The sequence below is a fragment of the Morone saxatilis genome, unplaced genomic scaffold, assembly GCF_004916995.1.
Source record: "Morone saxatilis isolate NCDOM2014 unplaced genomic scaffold, NCSU_SB_2.0 Contig3, whole genome shotgun sequence".
In the NCBI taxonomy this organism is placed as follows: domain Eukaryota; kingdom Metazoa; phylum Chordata; class Actinopteri; family Moronidae; genus Morone; species Morone saxatilis.
Window position 1 is genome coordinate 22,606,154 of NW_023339873.1, and position 17,205 is coordinate 22,623,358.

At 40.0% G+C, this 17,205-nt stretch overlaps 1 protein-coding gene across 1 annotated transcript in view; it reads left to right on the plus strand.

Moving 5' to 3' along the window:
- The window catches only part of bcl11ba (BAF chromatin remodeling complex subunit BCL11B a), a 49,679-nt gene extending 43,341 nt beyond the window's left edge, over positions 1 to 6,338 (plus strand). Inside the window, exon 3 of the mRNA XM_035674738.1 lies at positions 1,628 to 6,338. Within this exon, the coding sequence (XP_035530631.1) occupies positions 1,628 to 3,630 (2,003 nt within the window). The 3' untranslated portion in view covers positions 3,631 to 6,338. The remainder of the gene's footprint in view (positions 1 to 1,627) is intronic.
- Positions 6,339 to 17,205: the final 10,867 nt, after the last annotated feature.

Below are 17,205 nucleotides of genomic sequence, written 5' to 3' on the forward strand. Positions count from 1 at the left end.
GTTTTTTTGTTTTGTTTTTTTGGATTATGCATGCATTTAGGTTCAATTATTTTATTATTATTTTTTTTAGTGGCCAGAAATAGCTACAGCCATTCACACACATATACACATAATAAGTGAAACAATTACAGCGGCATATGTTTCTCCCAGTATATGAAATTAGTGTACTAGGTAAAGACAACATGCTTTCATTTAATAAATACGAGAGTAAGAACAAGAGCACAATTACCATTACCTGTTTGTGTGGAAATCCCTGTAGGAGTGCTCCTCTGCCTGTTTAGTGTCCTTTTAACTGGGATCTGGTTTGGTTGTGGCTTGGTTTTAACAAGTCCTTTTTGAATTGCAGGAACCTGTGTATGACATAAAAGCACTTGCATTAATTAGTTATTAAAAGTACAAAACAGAGCGGGGCTTGCTCTCTCAAAATCAGATTGCTTTGTTTTGGAAAAGCATGTTTATATTTTTGGGTTTCTTGTTTTTCTCTGGGATTCCACCTCATTTGTTACACTTGATTGACGATAAATTTGCCACCGTTATCTCTAAAGGAGAGTTTAGTCTGTGTATTGCAGAGTCTATATTTTAGGTCCTTCACTGCCCAGGAAATGTTTAAACATCTCTCTGGCTTTTAAAAGGTTGACAAAGAAATGCTTTCTACAACCAACATTATGGAGTATTGAAGACTGTGATCTCTTTATTCGAACTAGCTCATAACAGAGATAACTTTTTTAATGCTAATACGTTTAAAAACATCATATATGCAATTAACTTCACTTTGCTTTCCCTCTGCTTTTCTGCTATCTGTGTGTATTGGAGGCTATTTTTCCTAATACATTAATTTATTTTTTTTGCTCTTGCCTGTTTTTTTAAATTTCATTTCACTCCCCAAAAAAGCTGAGACCTTCAATTGGTGGTGTGTGATTAGTCTTCCTTAAATAAAATAAATTACTTAAATAACATCCTCCATCTTCACCAGTAAGAGTTTGGCATCTCTAACAACAATAAACAAACATTATAGGCTCTCTGCTTGGAAGGCTTCCCAGGTTTTTAAAATCATTCATTCCACACACACATGCAATCATGCAAACTTACATGCATTTACCACTAGTCTTACTGTACATGTAAGCCCAGATGCACACACACAGACACACACACAGACACACACACACACACAACCATACACTGTAATAATTCAGCAGTTTGTGGTGGAGAGATTCACTCTGTACCAAGTGAGAGATTAAGCTGCACTTAAAACATGGATCCAGTGTGGGCCCATCCAGTGTGACTGAGAATGCACTTGTCAAAAGTGTGATAAGTATGTAACATTTATGTGACAACATGATGAGCCAAGCCATTTTTAGCTATTAGGCAGGCTTTTAGAGTATTAGGCAGAATATAAAGCACACACACTTATTGCATCTCACTGCCCTCAGCAAGGAAAAGTTTACACAATGCAAATAAGCTGTTATTTAAAAAGAAATAACATTAATGACAATTTAATTCGTTAATTGATAGATTTTACTTCAACCTAATATGGTCTTAAAAACAGGAATCAATGTTTCATATGTACTTGAATATAAATGGTTCTCAGCTGAAATATTTAATGTATTTCTTTCCCTATGTGTTGCAGGTGGCAGGGATGAGCCTTCCAGCTACATATGTACCACATGTAAGCAGCCATTCCCCAGCGCCTGGTTCTTGCTGCAGCATGCCCAGAACACCCATGGTATTCGCATATATCTGGAGTCCAACCACTCCAGCACAGCCCTCACTCCACGTATAACTATGCCCCCACCCATGGGCAACGACTCCATCCCGCAGTCTCCCCTCACCAACTTTCTTGGCGACAACAACCCCTTCCATCTCCTGAGAATGACGGGCCCCCTGCTCCGGGAGCCTCCCCCAGGCTTCCTGGAGAACCGCCTCCCCAACACACCTCCATTTGTCAGCCCACCTCCCCGCCACCACTTGGACCCCCATCGGCTGGAACGCCTTAGTGCAGAGGAAATGGGTCTCATCTCCCAGCACCCCAGTGCCTTTGAGAGGGTGATGCGTCTAACGCCCATGGCCATGGAGTCCCAGTCCATGGACTTCTCTAGAAGGTTACGTGAGTTGGCAGGGAACACCAACAGCACCACACCACCACTGTCACCCAGCAGGGCCAACCCTATGCACCGACTACTAAACCCCAACCCTTTTCAGCCTGGGCCTAAATCACCCTTTCTAAGCACCCCTCCCTTACCACCGATGCCCCCAAACAGCACCACCCCTCCTCAGACACAGAACAAGATCAAGTCCTGTGAGTTTTGTGGTAAGACCTTCAAGTTCCAGAGCAACTTGGTGGTGCATCGGCGCAGCCATACTGGAGAAAAACCATACAAGTGCCAGCTGTGTGACCACGCCTGCTCTCAGGCAAGTAAGCTGAAGCGCCACATGAAGACCCACATGCACAAGGCTGGATCCCTGACGGGGCGCTCAGATGATGGACTGTCTACCACAAGCTCCCCAGAGCCAGGCACCAGTGATGTCACAGGTGAGGGCATGAAGAATCGTGACGGGGACTTCCAGGGTGAAGGCAATGAGGAAGAAGAAGAGGAGGAGGAAGAAGAAGAACTTGAGAATGAGAGTCGACCAGAGTCCAACTTCAGCATGGAGTCTGAGTTCTACCGGAACCGGGAGAATGGCTCTAAACCACCCTCAGAGGAGAAGTCATCATTTGCCCTTGAAAAGATGGTGGAAGGTGGGGGGCTCACCTCTATACAGCAGTACAATAATTTGATAGTTGACAATCGTAAAAGGATGCCCTTCTCCAAGAGGTGCTCAGATGGCCAGCGAGACACTGGGGATGAGGACTCAGTGGCTGGGGAGATGGACCACCACCAGCAGGAAGAGAGGACAACCATTAATGGCCGGAATTGTGGCTCCGGTGACTCTTTTTCAGGCCTGTTTCCCCGTAAGCCCACCCCCATCACTAGCCCCAGCCTGTCCAACTCCTCAAATAAGAGGATCAAGATTGAGAAAGACTTGGACATTCCCCCAGCACCCCACATACCCTCTGAGAACGTCTACTCCCAGTGGTTGGTGGGCTATGCTGCCTCACGCCACTTCATCAAAGACCCTTTTTTAGGCTTCACTGACTCAAGACAATCACCCTTCGCCACCTCCTCTGAGCACTCGTCCGAGAACGGCAGTCTCCGGTTCTCAACGCCTCCGGGTGACTTGCTGGATGGCGGCCTGTCAGGCCGTAGCGGCACTGCCAGTGGAGGCAGCACACCTCATCTGGGTGGGGGCCCGGGTCCTGGCCGACCCAGCTCCAAGGACAGCAGGAGGTGCGACACCTGCGAATTCTGCGGCAAGGTGTTCAAGAACTGCAGCAACCTGACGGTGCACCGGCGCAGCCACACAGGCGAGAGGCCTTACAAGTGTGAGCTGTGCAACTATGCCTGCGCCCAGAGCTCCAAGCTCACGCGCCACATGAAGACACATGGCCAGCTTGGTAAGGAGGTCTACCGCTGTGACATTTGCCAAATGCCCTTCAGTGTGTACAGCACTCTAGAGAAACATATGAAAAAGTGGCATGGAGAACATTTGATGACCAATGAGGTCAAAATTGAACAAGCAGAGAGAACCTGAACCAGGTTCTCTGTTTCCACACTCTGCGCCACACTTTGACTTAAAAAAATAACAAAATGGGGTAGCTAGATACTCTTTTTCTGAAAAATTAATTTTGGGTTAGTTTTTGTGTTTTTAAGAAACTGCCAACTGAGAAAAAAGTGAAAACAGATCTTAAAACCAATTGAAGCTGTCTAAACTGCCTCATTTGGGGTTCCTTTTTAAACAATCAGTCAGTTGAGTTATAACATATGTGGAGCCTTTAACTGTGCAATAATTTCTGTATTTATTGAATTTTGTATTTTGGCATGTGCAGGTACATTTTTATTTAGACGTTTTTTAAAATTAGTTTTACTTTGATTTTGCATTGCGTTTAAGAAACCCACAATATCCTGAGAGTTTTTTACAGAGACAAAAGCAAATTTTAAGTAATCTTTTTTGGCCGCTGCTTGTAGGAAATTGTATATTAAGCTAAATGTGTGATTTCTTGAAGAGAAGCTGAATTCAATCTTCAATTTGAAAGTGGCGTTAACTGAGAATGCTAGAATTAGTCTATTTTGTGTGATGACGATACGCGGACAACAATCCTTTGGCATTGTAGCATGAACTGACTCTAAAACATGTCAATATAATTGGATATGTAGCACTGAGTGTCATATTTGACAGTAAATCTAAAATCAAAGAAGATCACAAGGTTTATAAACCCTGTCTCCTCCTGAGAACACCATTACCAGCCAGAAGAAACAGATTCTAGATAAGGCAGCTGCTGACTGGTACATAGTACCAAGCCCCGACAACGCTACGACAACCCTCCCTCATTTCCTTTGCTTTCCACACACCCGCTTACTAAAATCTTACCTACATTAATACACCCATGTTTTCTATTTTGCATGAAGCCATATGATCTAGGCTATATTATTTATTAGGAGTAAACTGAGCATGAAGCCATGCAAGATAAGCATGCATAGAGATAGAAAGGAGAACGAGACAAGAGAGTGAGCACAGGGACATCTCAGGGTGAGCTATACTACTTTCCTTTATTGGCCCAAATCATTCCTATGTTTCCAGAAGCTTCCATTCACCCCCCCAGGCTAATGTCAAGCGTAATCCTCATTTCAAAGTGATTTTAATAATTTATATTTTAAACCACTGCTTCTAATTCTAACATTTAAGAGAGATGGTTAACTATGTGCATACATGGCAGATGCCACAACTTTAACTGGATTTCTGCAGAAATTCTAAGATTTTATGCTCAAAATCTATAAAAATCCACATCCCTATGCATTTTTTGTGCTAAAATATCTAACAATTTGTTAAAAAGTGGTACAGTAAAATTTGACTTGTATTATTATAGTATAATAGTTATCATCTGATTGATGAAGTCACCTCTCCAGGAATAGGAATCCTGCATTCCAAGTTTCACTGTTAGTTGTGTAGAAGAGGAAAAATATACCAGTGTGTGCTGAAATACTAAGACTAATAGTAAGACAAGCAGTATCAGTTTGCTACATGCCCCTTTGTTTAAAAAAAAAATCATAACCCAAGGTTTTCTTTTGGCACCATCCACCTCATAGTGGCACTTTTTAATTTTTAAATCAGATCTGAATTGAATGCTATCAATGTTCAAATTCAGAGCTCTTAATAACAGACCCGCACTTTATGATTTTTCCGTCCGACACACACACACAGAGCTGGACAGAGAAGGTACTAAGGGGTCTAGAGCTTGGGATCTCCTGATGCTGATGTGCCAAGGCTTTCCCAATGCTGGCACTATAAATTTGAAAAGAAAAAAAAACAAAAACAAAAAAAACAAACATTTTAGTTGGGACAGTTTTTGTACTGCCATTCAATTTGACATGAGTGTGCCTTGAATAATGATCTTCCTATTTATTGTCTCAGACAAATGCAACACTTTTTATGATGCATCAAATTGAACAAGAAAACAAAAGGTAAAATTATGTTAACTTTAACGTGTAATTTGACCTTTAAACAGAATTATTTAAATTAATAGAAATGAAACAATGCTGAGTTTAGGTTTAGGAGTACCCAGCACAATAACAATGTGTCTGTGTGTGTATATATGTATGCATATGTACATATAAAGGCACAAACCTATATATAAATATATATCAAATTCCTCACTCATAAGGACAAGAGTCTGTCCCTCAACAGAAAATTCCAGGAGTGGACAAAAGCCACACAAAATGTAAAGGAAGACTCAACAAAAATCAGGAAATGCAGAAACTTAAAAAAAGAATTTAGTGCACTCTGTCTTAAAATAAGTTTACAGTATTGAAACAAGTACAAGGGTAAAATAATATTTGTGTGTATGTGTGTTTTAAACAAATGAGTATTTTTTTCCCCAGGTTTGCTTCTAAAGTTTCTCTGAATGCCGTAGTGGCGATGTGTATATTGTTTCTTTTCTTTTTCTTTTTCTTTTTTTTTTTGGTGACGGGGTTTTAGTATATATATATATAAATATATATGAATATATATTACTTTTCTCTTGTTTACTGTAAAAGTATACCAGTATTTGTAATATTGGAGAATGCCTGGGCATTTTACAAAAATAGAAAAACTTTGTTTTTTATTTTTTATTTTGCAGTCCAATTTAAATTGTGGGTCTGTTAAACTGTTTCTGTCACTGTAACTGTAAAAGTCTTAAGTTTTAGTAACTTTTATTCTGCCTTGGGTGTAATGAAATAAAAAATAAACAAATTAAAAAATGACTGAGCTGTAACAAACTTGGATTTGGTGGTGGGGTGGCTGTTGGGGTGGGGGTGGGTGCTCCTTTAGCAGATGTAGGTTTTCTCCCATAGAAACAACAGAACGCTGGTTCTGCTTTTCAGGAAAAACACACTGAGAATCCTGACTTGTATCTATTTTTCTTCTTTTGGAATGGATTATTCTTCATGGATGGTTTGAAATACATGTGTAGGCACTTGCTGTCTTTCCTAAAGAGCTTGTCTTTTTTTAACTTGTAGGCTATGTACATCCTTATGTGAATAGGGTACTTGGAGTACCTCAGGACGTCTTGCTCTCATATCGGGTGCAGGGGGAGGGTGACTACATTCCAATGACAAGACACAACTCACAGGCTGTCATGATGTATTTTTCCTCTCATGGGGCAGGACGAATAACCTGATGAATTTGTACTGTTGTAATAAATCACATTGTACAGAAGGGGATCAAGAGGTTCTTCAACGATCAAGTTTAGTGACAAATCACAAGTCGATGTTTTGTTTCATTGCTCCATTGGTTGTGTATACTTTTCTATGACTCATTTTGTTAGATTTTTTTTTCTTATTTGTTTGGGATTTCTAACTGGCACTGGCAGTGACTTCCTGTGTCTAGGGTAGCGTTGGGTGGGGTAGCGTTGGGTGGGGTGGCGTGGGGGGGTTATTCTGTTTGACCTTTGTGACCTCCATGTCAGTTTTCAGGCACACGCCTCCCCCATTGATATTTCTCGGCATGAGAACAGAGCACAAATACAAGCTGTTACAATTCTTCATCCTCTGCCTGCTTGTCTCATTTTATTCTTTGAGCAGAAAAGGACCATGGAAACACACTGATAATGCAAAAATATCATTCACACACTCTTAAATCTTGTGTAAGGTTTAGTTTTGAAAACACAGGCTGCATATTAACTGCAAACACATTTACTGCTGATGACACTGACAAAAAAAACCTATCATCATATGAACACCCGCCAATCAAAGAAATGCTGCGATAACAAAGAAGAAAACAACCTGCAGCAGTACTATATTCCATCCCTTTAATGCTTTTTAAAACTAAAAGAGAATCATTGGTGCTCAGATAAAACCTTGAAAGCCACTGATTTCCCATCAGTAGCACCTCTTTAAAAGAAACTAATCCAGTAAAGTTGCATTTCATCATTTTCTGATGACAACAGACTTTTATTGTCAGCCACTTCCTGACACTTTTTTTTAAACGTTTTTATTGGCTCTCCCACCACGTCCTTCCAATCAAAATCAGATCAATCCTTTATTCAGTGACAGCTTGCATTAGATTTACAATAACAATAACAATAAACAACAAAAAAGCAGCTTTGGGATGACGTTGAGAGAATGTAATTTTGATATGTAATAATGTTTGATGCAGAGGGGAGGGGCTGGGGGCGGGCTTTTTTTGGAGTAGGGATGTAATGCTGTTTGTGATGTCACTTTATTTAAATACATGAACTGACTCTTATAGGTTGTTCTCTATGATGTCACTGAGGTGTGGCCGGTGGACACCATTGGCTGGTTACAGTAAACATGACATTCAGACTCCTGTTGTCTACTTCTCCTTTTTTTTAACCCATTAATGTGAAATTTTATAATTTTCTGCACTTTCTGCATTTAGGCATTTAGGAGAATCTATTGTCAGAATTGGAATATAATATCTAAATGTATGTTTTCATTAGTTTATCATCACCTGAAAATAAGAATTGTTGTGTTTTTGTAACCTTAGAATGAATGATGAATGCTTTTATCTACAGACATCACAACTCACCTTTCATCTAGTCTGCCATGTTGAACCACCATGTTACAGTTGCCCAGAACGGACAAACCAGACACTGGTCTAGATAGGGTCGTTGAAGTTTTTTGCGGCCACCATAGTTTCTCCCTCGGATTTGGAAAGGGAGTGTGATGTGAGAGAGTTGCAATCTGCAACTACACTACTAACTGTCACTACATCCTACACACTGGACCTTTACAGTTCTGGCTGAGCTAAGCATAAATCCATAAAAAAATGTCTAGTATGACCATAGCGCCTTTTTTTATCATACTTTTTCAGTTGTTGTTCCAGGAAAACATCTAGAACAATAGGTTAGTTTTATAATGAATTAGTTAATTTCAGATTTTGATACACACATATTCTGGATTGTTACAATATAGAATAAAAGAGAATGACAATCTGTTGCATTTTCTTAAAATGACTGTGCAGACCTTAGAAACATTTTATAATGTACTCTTATTAGCTAAAATGAGTAACTCTTATTGATTATCGACTAAATATAATAATATTATACAGAAATGGCTGTATCTCAAAAAGAGTTATATTAAATGTTTGGTACCATGAGATTCAAAACAACTTCAATTTCAATAATATGTAATCTAGTGTAAATCAGATATTTGTCAAATGAATGTTAAAATTGTTTTTGTTCAGTTTGCACTTTAAAAGAAAATCTTATTCGCCTACCAATCAAGGCATGATAAATATGTGAAAGCATCTGGGTAGACATTTTTTCACAGCAGACTTTGTGTTTCCATCTCTTTTTACATACTAAATCTAGTCGTTTGTCATTAATGGGTTAAAATGGGTTAAAAGTGCACCACCAGTTATTGTGCACTACACATGGAAAGCACATAAATTAATTGAAATAAACAGTTCACAGCAAAACAGTCAATTAGATACTTCAGATAGTTTTGACCTCTCATTCAACACATCACAATTTACTGTCATCCTGTGTAGGAAAGTGCAGTTCTGCATTGTGTAATGATTAACAGGATACTTATATTTAATATATATGTGTATAAAGTAAGTATAAGTATAAAGCATTATACACAGTACACCACAGCACATTTCAACTTTGTAGTTACTAACGATACTTTTATGCATATACCGGAAGTATATTTGAATTCCTTTTGAGTTTTAATAATTAAACCTAAAACCTTCAGTGAAAACATCTCTATACTCCAGTTCATTTATTACTTTGTTTTTACCAGTTTAAACCATATACATTTACACTGCAGTGCAGTCAGCATATGTTTATTCATATGCTTTTCGTGTCGTCATTTACAGAATATGTTTTATACATATAATGTATGTATATCTTAATTTCATTTGAGCCTCTATAATTAAATATGTTAAATCATGTAGAGTAGCTTGGACAGACCAAAATGTACTATTATTCCTTTACTGGCTGTATTGATATCGCTAACAGGATACTTTCATATAATGTCGGTATATTCTATTTTCTTTTGGACATCTACAATTATACCTGAAAAACTTTATTTATGACAGAGTTAAACCTCATTGACTGTTATCTTGTTAATAGCCACACTTTATTGTAATACAGTCTGGAAGTACATTTTAATTCCTTTCAGGGGTCAATAATTATATCTGAAACCCTATTTTTCAGTGACCACAATGAATAAGGTTAAGATCATGAAGTTACATTCATAAGACAGTGAATGAGTCTTTGGTCAGCTGACGTCTGGCTTTTCCATTAAAAGCAACACAAAACAATAACAGATCATTATGGTCTGCATGTCTGTGACTTTAAATGACAACACTGACAATGAAAATTCTACATTGATAGTCTCTATCATAATGAATATTTACATCATTGTATTTCACTGTCTTCTTAAAACACATGAAGGCAAATCAACACCCTAAAAATGGTCACTAACTCTATTGTCACCTGCTTCAACATTTCAGATTTTTGTCTCTTATTATAAGTCCATCTCTCCATTTCCACAGCGGAGGAGAAAGAAAAAATCCTGACCCACAATTAGATAGAGGGAGGTAGGAGCGCAGAGTCGGACGGACTGGGGTGAGTTGTAATTTGGCAAGAGCTTCAAGGCAAATGGGTAATTAAGGCTTTTCCCTGGCCGGCCTGCACTTTGAAATCCCCTATGGGGGGGATTATCCCAGCCAACAGAAAGAAAGTGAGAGCGAAGTAATGAGACCCAATGCGGGTCGGTGGGTGGGGACCTCGCTGAAAGAAGAGATTACAAATTACAAGTAATTCATTTTAAAATAACTACAATGATGAATCATTGACAGTTTTGTATTGCAGGTAAAACCCAAAACCAATCTCTTGAAATACAGCAAAAGCAGTGACATTAATATTAGTCAATTAACTATTTAGATAATCTATGAATCACTAAAGCCATTTTCTCTTCCCAAACGTTTCCTGATTTTGAGTTTTGGTTCCGAATGTGAATGTTTGTTGGCTTTCTTAGTCCTCCACAAGGTAAACTGAATGTCTTTGGGTTGACTGTTGGTCAGACTGAAGATGAGATGAAGATGACAACTGAGAATATTTTTCACTTTTTTCTGATACAATAATGATTAAGCAAGGTAATAATCAGTCGATTAATGAATAGTAAAAATATCCGTTTGGATACCAGTAATGTGCAGTATTATGTTATCATAAAGATGACCATTCATAATGACAGAAAAATGTTTTCATTTTAATTAAGGATGCATCTTTGTTCATTAGATCATAGAGTCAATCCACAGTGCAGCAGCAGAACTACAGTCTGCACTGTGACAGGACAAGGATGTCCTCCTCTCTGCCACACTTCCTCATTATTAGCCTTGCAACCTGCTTTTATTTCCACTACCTTAAAAGTGTGTGTGTATGTGTGTGGGTTGGATTAAGTCAGACAGACACCTCTGGTTATTCAGAGGTATGGAATTATTTCAAGACCCTGACTGGCTGTCAACGCTCGCTGCGCCTCCTCCCCTCCTCATTAAAAAAGAGGCAACTTCAAATGACTTAAGCCGTTGGTCGTCAGCGGCAAAGCCACACTGTTGACAGGTACAGTAGGGTCTTAAGCCTTCAAGATCAACGCCGCTATTCTCCCTGACAAAATCCTCCCGCGGGCCTCCTCCCTGACTGGATGGCAGAGGAATGAAGGAGGGAGGGGGAGGACAAAGAGAGAAGGGGTCAAACGAGGAGGTGTCACAGTGTCAGGAGGTAAAGCTGGGAGGAAAGCGATAGAAAAGCTTGGGCCAGGGCTTTTAATTATGGCAGAGGTTTCACAGCCAATCAGGGAGGAGTCCCTCGATGCGGATGGTAATTATTAACATTATCATTCACCAGGCTTGTCCCTGTCCAATTGATTGGCATGCCTGTTTCATGGCTCTCTCCAAAAAAGCAACTATCACGCTCCTCGGCCTCTGCCTCACTTGTCAATTACCCCCAGCAAATGAATCCTCATCAGACTTTCACTGGGCTCAATTTGATCCCTGAGTGCAGCACTGCACATAAATAAGAGGAAGGACTGGCATTGCCGCCTCTTCAGATCCTAAATAAAGGAAGACAAGGTAACTGATTGTTAGCTAAATACTCCATACATGTAGTGACTTGACTCTTTGTTTCCCCCTTGGATCTGCATATTGTTTCACCACAAAGCCACGTAATGCTGTTTCTAAAATAAATACATCCCAGGGACAATGCAAAAAGCCATCGATTTATTTCATCTCACAATCACAGATACTTAGACAATTACACAGATGTAGTTTGTTATTATCTAAATGAATCAAAGCTTTCATATGTGGGAGAAAACAACCAAAACAATAAAAGGAAAGCTAAATGTGACAGTGATTCCTGTTCTGCAACAAACTTGAGAATGTGGCATTTTGTGTTTTATTCCTTTTTTTAATGCCAGTGCAGTGACAAGCAGGGTGAGTTCTTAAAAGGAAGACAGAGAGAAAAAGAAAGATAGAGGGTAGTAGTGCGTTAGTGATGAAAGTACTAAAGGCGCTGTATAAGAGGTGCGTGGCGTCTTTCAGATATTCTGATTCGACTGCCTACACATGGCATTATGACACATTTGGATGATCGCATTGTAGGATTAACGGGCCTGCCTTGTCATTTTCAACAACAATGCCATGATTTAGGGATGCTATTTCTCACACGGCGCTCCGCATTAACGCCCGGCCCAAAGATTTACATAAATCTTTGTCTTAAGATGAAAGCGGAGTGGGGCTTGAGACAATGAAGTTAAGCTTTGGAAATAGGAGAGAGAAGAGAGGAAGGAGAGCCGTCACCAGCGTTGGTGGAGAAGGGGATGAAGAGATGGAAGGGAGAGGGGAAGGGAAAGGGGGAGGGAGGGAGGGAGGGAAGGAGGGAGAAAAGTTTGAGGATAAATCAACCAGTAGTCATGCTGATTTGAAGAAACACTGTGCCCCCTCCCTTCCTCGTTGCCATCCATATAGTAGAAATAATTAAATAAAGGAAATTAATAGGGAAGGAGGAGGCAAATTTGCATCTCCGTATCTAAGAGGAGTTGTGGTGTTGGGGGTTTAGACAAATGGAGGTGAAGGTGATGAATGCGTGTGTGATTTAGTGTTGCCTTGCTGAATGAAAGGCTTCTTCTTCATCGTAGAAACTCTGGCTTTCTAACCCCCCCTCCTCTCCCTCTCTGTCCTCTAATCTCCTGGCCTGCAGCAGTCATTGGGAAAAGTGCCCTAGATTGTTGCGCCTCCCCCTTTGCCTTGATTGGATTCATCCTGGCTGATTGGGAATCTGCTTACATTAAAGCCAGCGAGAAAAAAGATAGCATCAGATAGATCTGACCACTAAAGGCAATTCTTTTTTTTTTTTTGCTTTGAAATAGAGAGGAGGTTACAGGGGGAAAACAGAGATTACAGGCCAAGAGAGTGAGGGAGAGGTGAAGCATGAGTGACACTATCAGTAGCATTATCATTCTGCTCCAGCCTTGTTTCATAGCTTTTATTTCACACACATGCCATGATTCCGGAGATGAAGCCTTCCAACAAACAGCAAAGAGTGCGTCAAACCATGATGTCACAGGTCCATGAATCTGATTGAATGTACTACATAATTTGAAAATCATATATCTACTAATACTAATCTTCACATAATAATCATTTAGCAGTAAAATATCAGACAAATTGTTAGCCAGTATAATACAGATTCAGCATAGAGGAAAGACTGGTCCTGACTTTCCAACCTACTATACAGGCAGATGTACAAACAACCTCATGAAGCCACAATAGACTTCTCTTATATTGCCATTGTAGTCTTCCAACCACTCAAAATGCTTTAGACACATTCATAAACTGATGACACAGCAATTTGAGGTTTAGTATCTTCCTGGAGGACGACAATTGATACAATTTCTTTCAGGTATGTTATGTTTTATTCATGTACTTGTAAGTAATGTCAGGTATGTAACAACAAGTATTCCTTGTGCCTAAACCTTACCAAACTTTCACAACGTTAACCATGCAGGCTTTATTTTGAAAGTGTAACTGGATGTTGCATATTTATTATAGCTAAGAGATTACACTAGAGCGGCACCACAGCATCATATATTGAGGCAGAGGGCCACTAATCAAGTAGCAGAATTTGACGTGTCGGGAGTTTGAATGTGTTGCAAGCATACTGTATATTCTCCCTATTCTACTGCAGTATATATGTGTGTGCGTATATGCCTGTATGTCTGAATGTCTTAAAGGAAAGGAGGATAGGATTGAAACATTTCAGATTATTTCAACAAGCAATAAAGAGAAGAATTGACAGCTACCATTATGCTCACTTATCACATGAAGACTAACTGGTGTTGCTGGTGACAGGTCACTGCAAAGTGCTACAATTTCCACTTGATTTTGTGATCTTGTCCAGCTGCCTTACAATGTTAGACACGGTCACCCCACAGTATGATTCGGACTAGGCAGCTCAAGTTCCCAAAAACCCACAAAATAAGTGTCTATGAAGTGGTGTATGACATCACATGCACTAGCTGCTGGGACGACATACAACAATTTGTTACCTGAGGAACTTCCGTTTGCTGAAGAAGTTCATAGGATATAGTTTAAATTTTGGAACATTTTCCCACAAATTATTGCTATTTACTACATTACATTATAGATTAGATTAGATTAGATTGAACTTTATTGTCATTGAACAAAGTAACAAGTACTTGGACAATGAATGAAATGCAGTTAAGCATCCAACAGAAGTCAAAGCAGAAAGCAGAATATAGTGCAATAACATTTTAGTATATATATTTACTAGCAGGATATTTACAGTATGAAACAGCATTAACAGAAGGAACGGTGATGAATACACTAAGATGTATACAGCTTTAAAATGTGACTGAATGACTGTCTCTGTTAGGGCTCTGTTTCAGCACTGCTCTCTGATTATGTATTTTACACTTAAATATTTGGTGTTATATGTATTACAGCCCACATCAACACACCACGAGCATCACATACTAGACACACACACACACACACTGGTCGCCCTCCTTTTCTTTTTTCAGACCCGTCTTGCTCTTTTAGATTGCTTCTTTCATCATTCTGCATATTCTCTATCGCTCTTCCTCTGCTCTGCTAATCTCTTTCCTATTCCATCCCTCCTGCCTCAGTCCCACTATAGGATGTCTTCCCCCCCTCCTTTAGCCCCACATCCCCTCCCACACCCTGCCCCTACCCGTCTTCTACCCAACCCCCACCACCAACTCGAGCCTTCTCTGGTAAAAATAAACTAAGGTAGCAGTGACCGTCCCACCTTGAACCAGCCAGGAGTTATTTAAACATCAGAAAGTGTGGTGTGGGGGTGACAACGGCGATTGCGCCTCATCACTCACCACATGAGCTGGTGAGCCATCAGATAACAGAAGCGGATACCAAGAAGCTAGAAGCTTACTCTCCGTCTCCCTCTTCTCCTCCGCCTTTACTTCCCTAATGCTCATCTGTCTACTTTTATTTCTCTCGTCCCCTTGCTTCTCCCCTTGTCTTTATTCTCCTTCTGTTACTTTCCTTTTCTTTCATATTCTCCATCTTTTTCTTCTCCTCCTCCCAATTACCCTCCTCCCTCCATCCCTCTTCTCTCCTCTCCTTGTTGTCCTCATTGTTAAATGACTGTGAAACTGTAATGTTAGCAGTGTCCTTACTTTAAACAAACAGAGATGATTGCTTTGGGGCACTGTTCCTCCCTCATAATTAAGACCAAAGTAGCTCCTCACCTCCTCCAGGAGGATTTACCCAAGTTAACTCCTCTTACAAAAAAAACACACATAAAATAGGAGAAGAGCTCATAAACCTGAATTTACTTCCTCCAAGGAACAAATTTCATTATACTTATGTAACCGGGCTGGGATCAAACCAACAACCTTCCAATTAGTGACAACCACATCTGCCACTGAGCCACAGCGCCAATCTATGCCACATTTTTATTCAAATACAGGAAAACAATTTTGGGGGGTAGCCTAGTTGGGGAAACACCACATTTTTGTGTGCTTAACCAAAGAAAGCTGTGTATAGTGTATAGGTTTGGAGACAAAGTGTGGATGAGAAAAGAGAGAGAGAGCAAAAAAAGAACATAGGTATGGACCTCAATAAAATGAGAGCAGGGTTTCAAAAGGTCTTTTGTCATGTTTTTTCTCACGGTCCAGACCTTTGAGCCAACAAGAGCTAGCTTTGCACAATACACCATCACAAACCAACACACACACACATAACACACACACACACACCAGCCCAGTACTGCTTCAAGAGGATTTTCCTCTTAGATGATAATTAAAAAATATAATCAATCAAGTAAGCATTTCAGAATGTGTTTGCATGTCTGACTGGTCCTAAGTATAAATCTATTGTAGATAGTGAATTGCAAAGTGAAAGCAAAATGTGCAAGGCCAGCTAACACACACACCACATACACACCTAACACACACACACACCTAACACCACACACAATACACACCTACCCAACACACAACACCACCACACACCTACATCACACAGACACACACACACACACACACACACACCACACACACACACACACACACAACACACACACCCAACACACACACACACAAATGTAGTGGTACGTCTATCAGTTCCCATCTTTAAGTGCCACCAAGCCCCTGTGCAAAAACAGAGAGCAAACACACGTGTTTGTGTGCATGTGCAATGCACTTATGTTATTGATGAAAAGATACCATGTCCTTGATGGTGTAACATAAATGACAGAGGCAGTACAGACAGGCAGACAAGAGCGCAGGGGTGTCCAGGCATTACAGCTGTATAGGATCATATCTGGCTATGAACTCTACTCAATATATTCCCTTATAGCAATTCATTTTGCCCTCATTATGGATTAATAGGTCGGCCGAGCGCTCTTTAAACTGAGGCCTTACTTGCCTCAAGTGCAGGTCCTCAATTTCTCGTCTCCCAACCTGTGCAGAAACGCTGGCTGCCCGATTTTTAACAAGCACGTCCAGACTCGAACTACATTACCGTCCCTGTGCTGTCGTCACTCACACTGGCTCCAGTCCGTTTTAGAATTGATTTTAAACCTGCTGTTTGGATTTTTAACGCCATTAAGCTGGCCCCCTCTTACTTGTCAGAGATTTTAACTTTTCGCAATTGTGGCAGAGCCTTACGCTCCTCGGGTCAGCTTCTGTTAGAGGTCCCCTAGTCGAGACCTAAGCAGTGGGGCCTCGTTCTTTTGCCGTCGATGCTTGCCCAGACTGTGGAAACAAAACTGCCCCACTGCATTTCGTACCAACTAAACTGGAATCCAGCTTTTTAAATCGGAAGCTAAGAACCCACTTTTTTTAGATTAGCATTCAATTCTGACAACTTTTAATACCCTGCAGCGCTGCAGCACTACAGCACTTTTTAATTGTATTTGGATATTTGTATGGTGTTAGTGTATTGTTTTATGTTTTGTTTAAAGTACCTTTCGGCTATAGTAAAGGGCTATTTGAAACTTGATTTAAACCCTCAACAAATACACTTTTTCATATTTAAGTATTGTAGTTTTAAAATCAACTTATTCCATACTGTCTGAGAGTATTTTAACTGTGTTTTTACTGC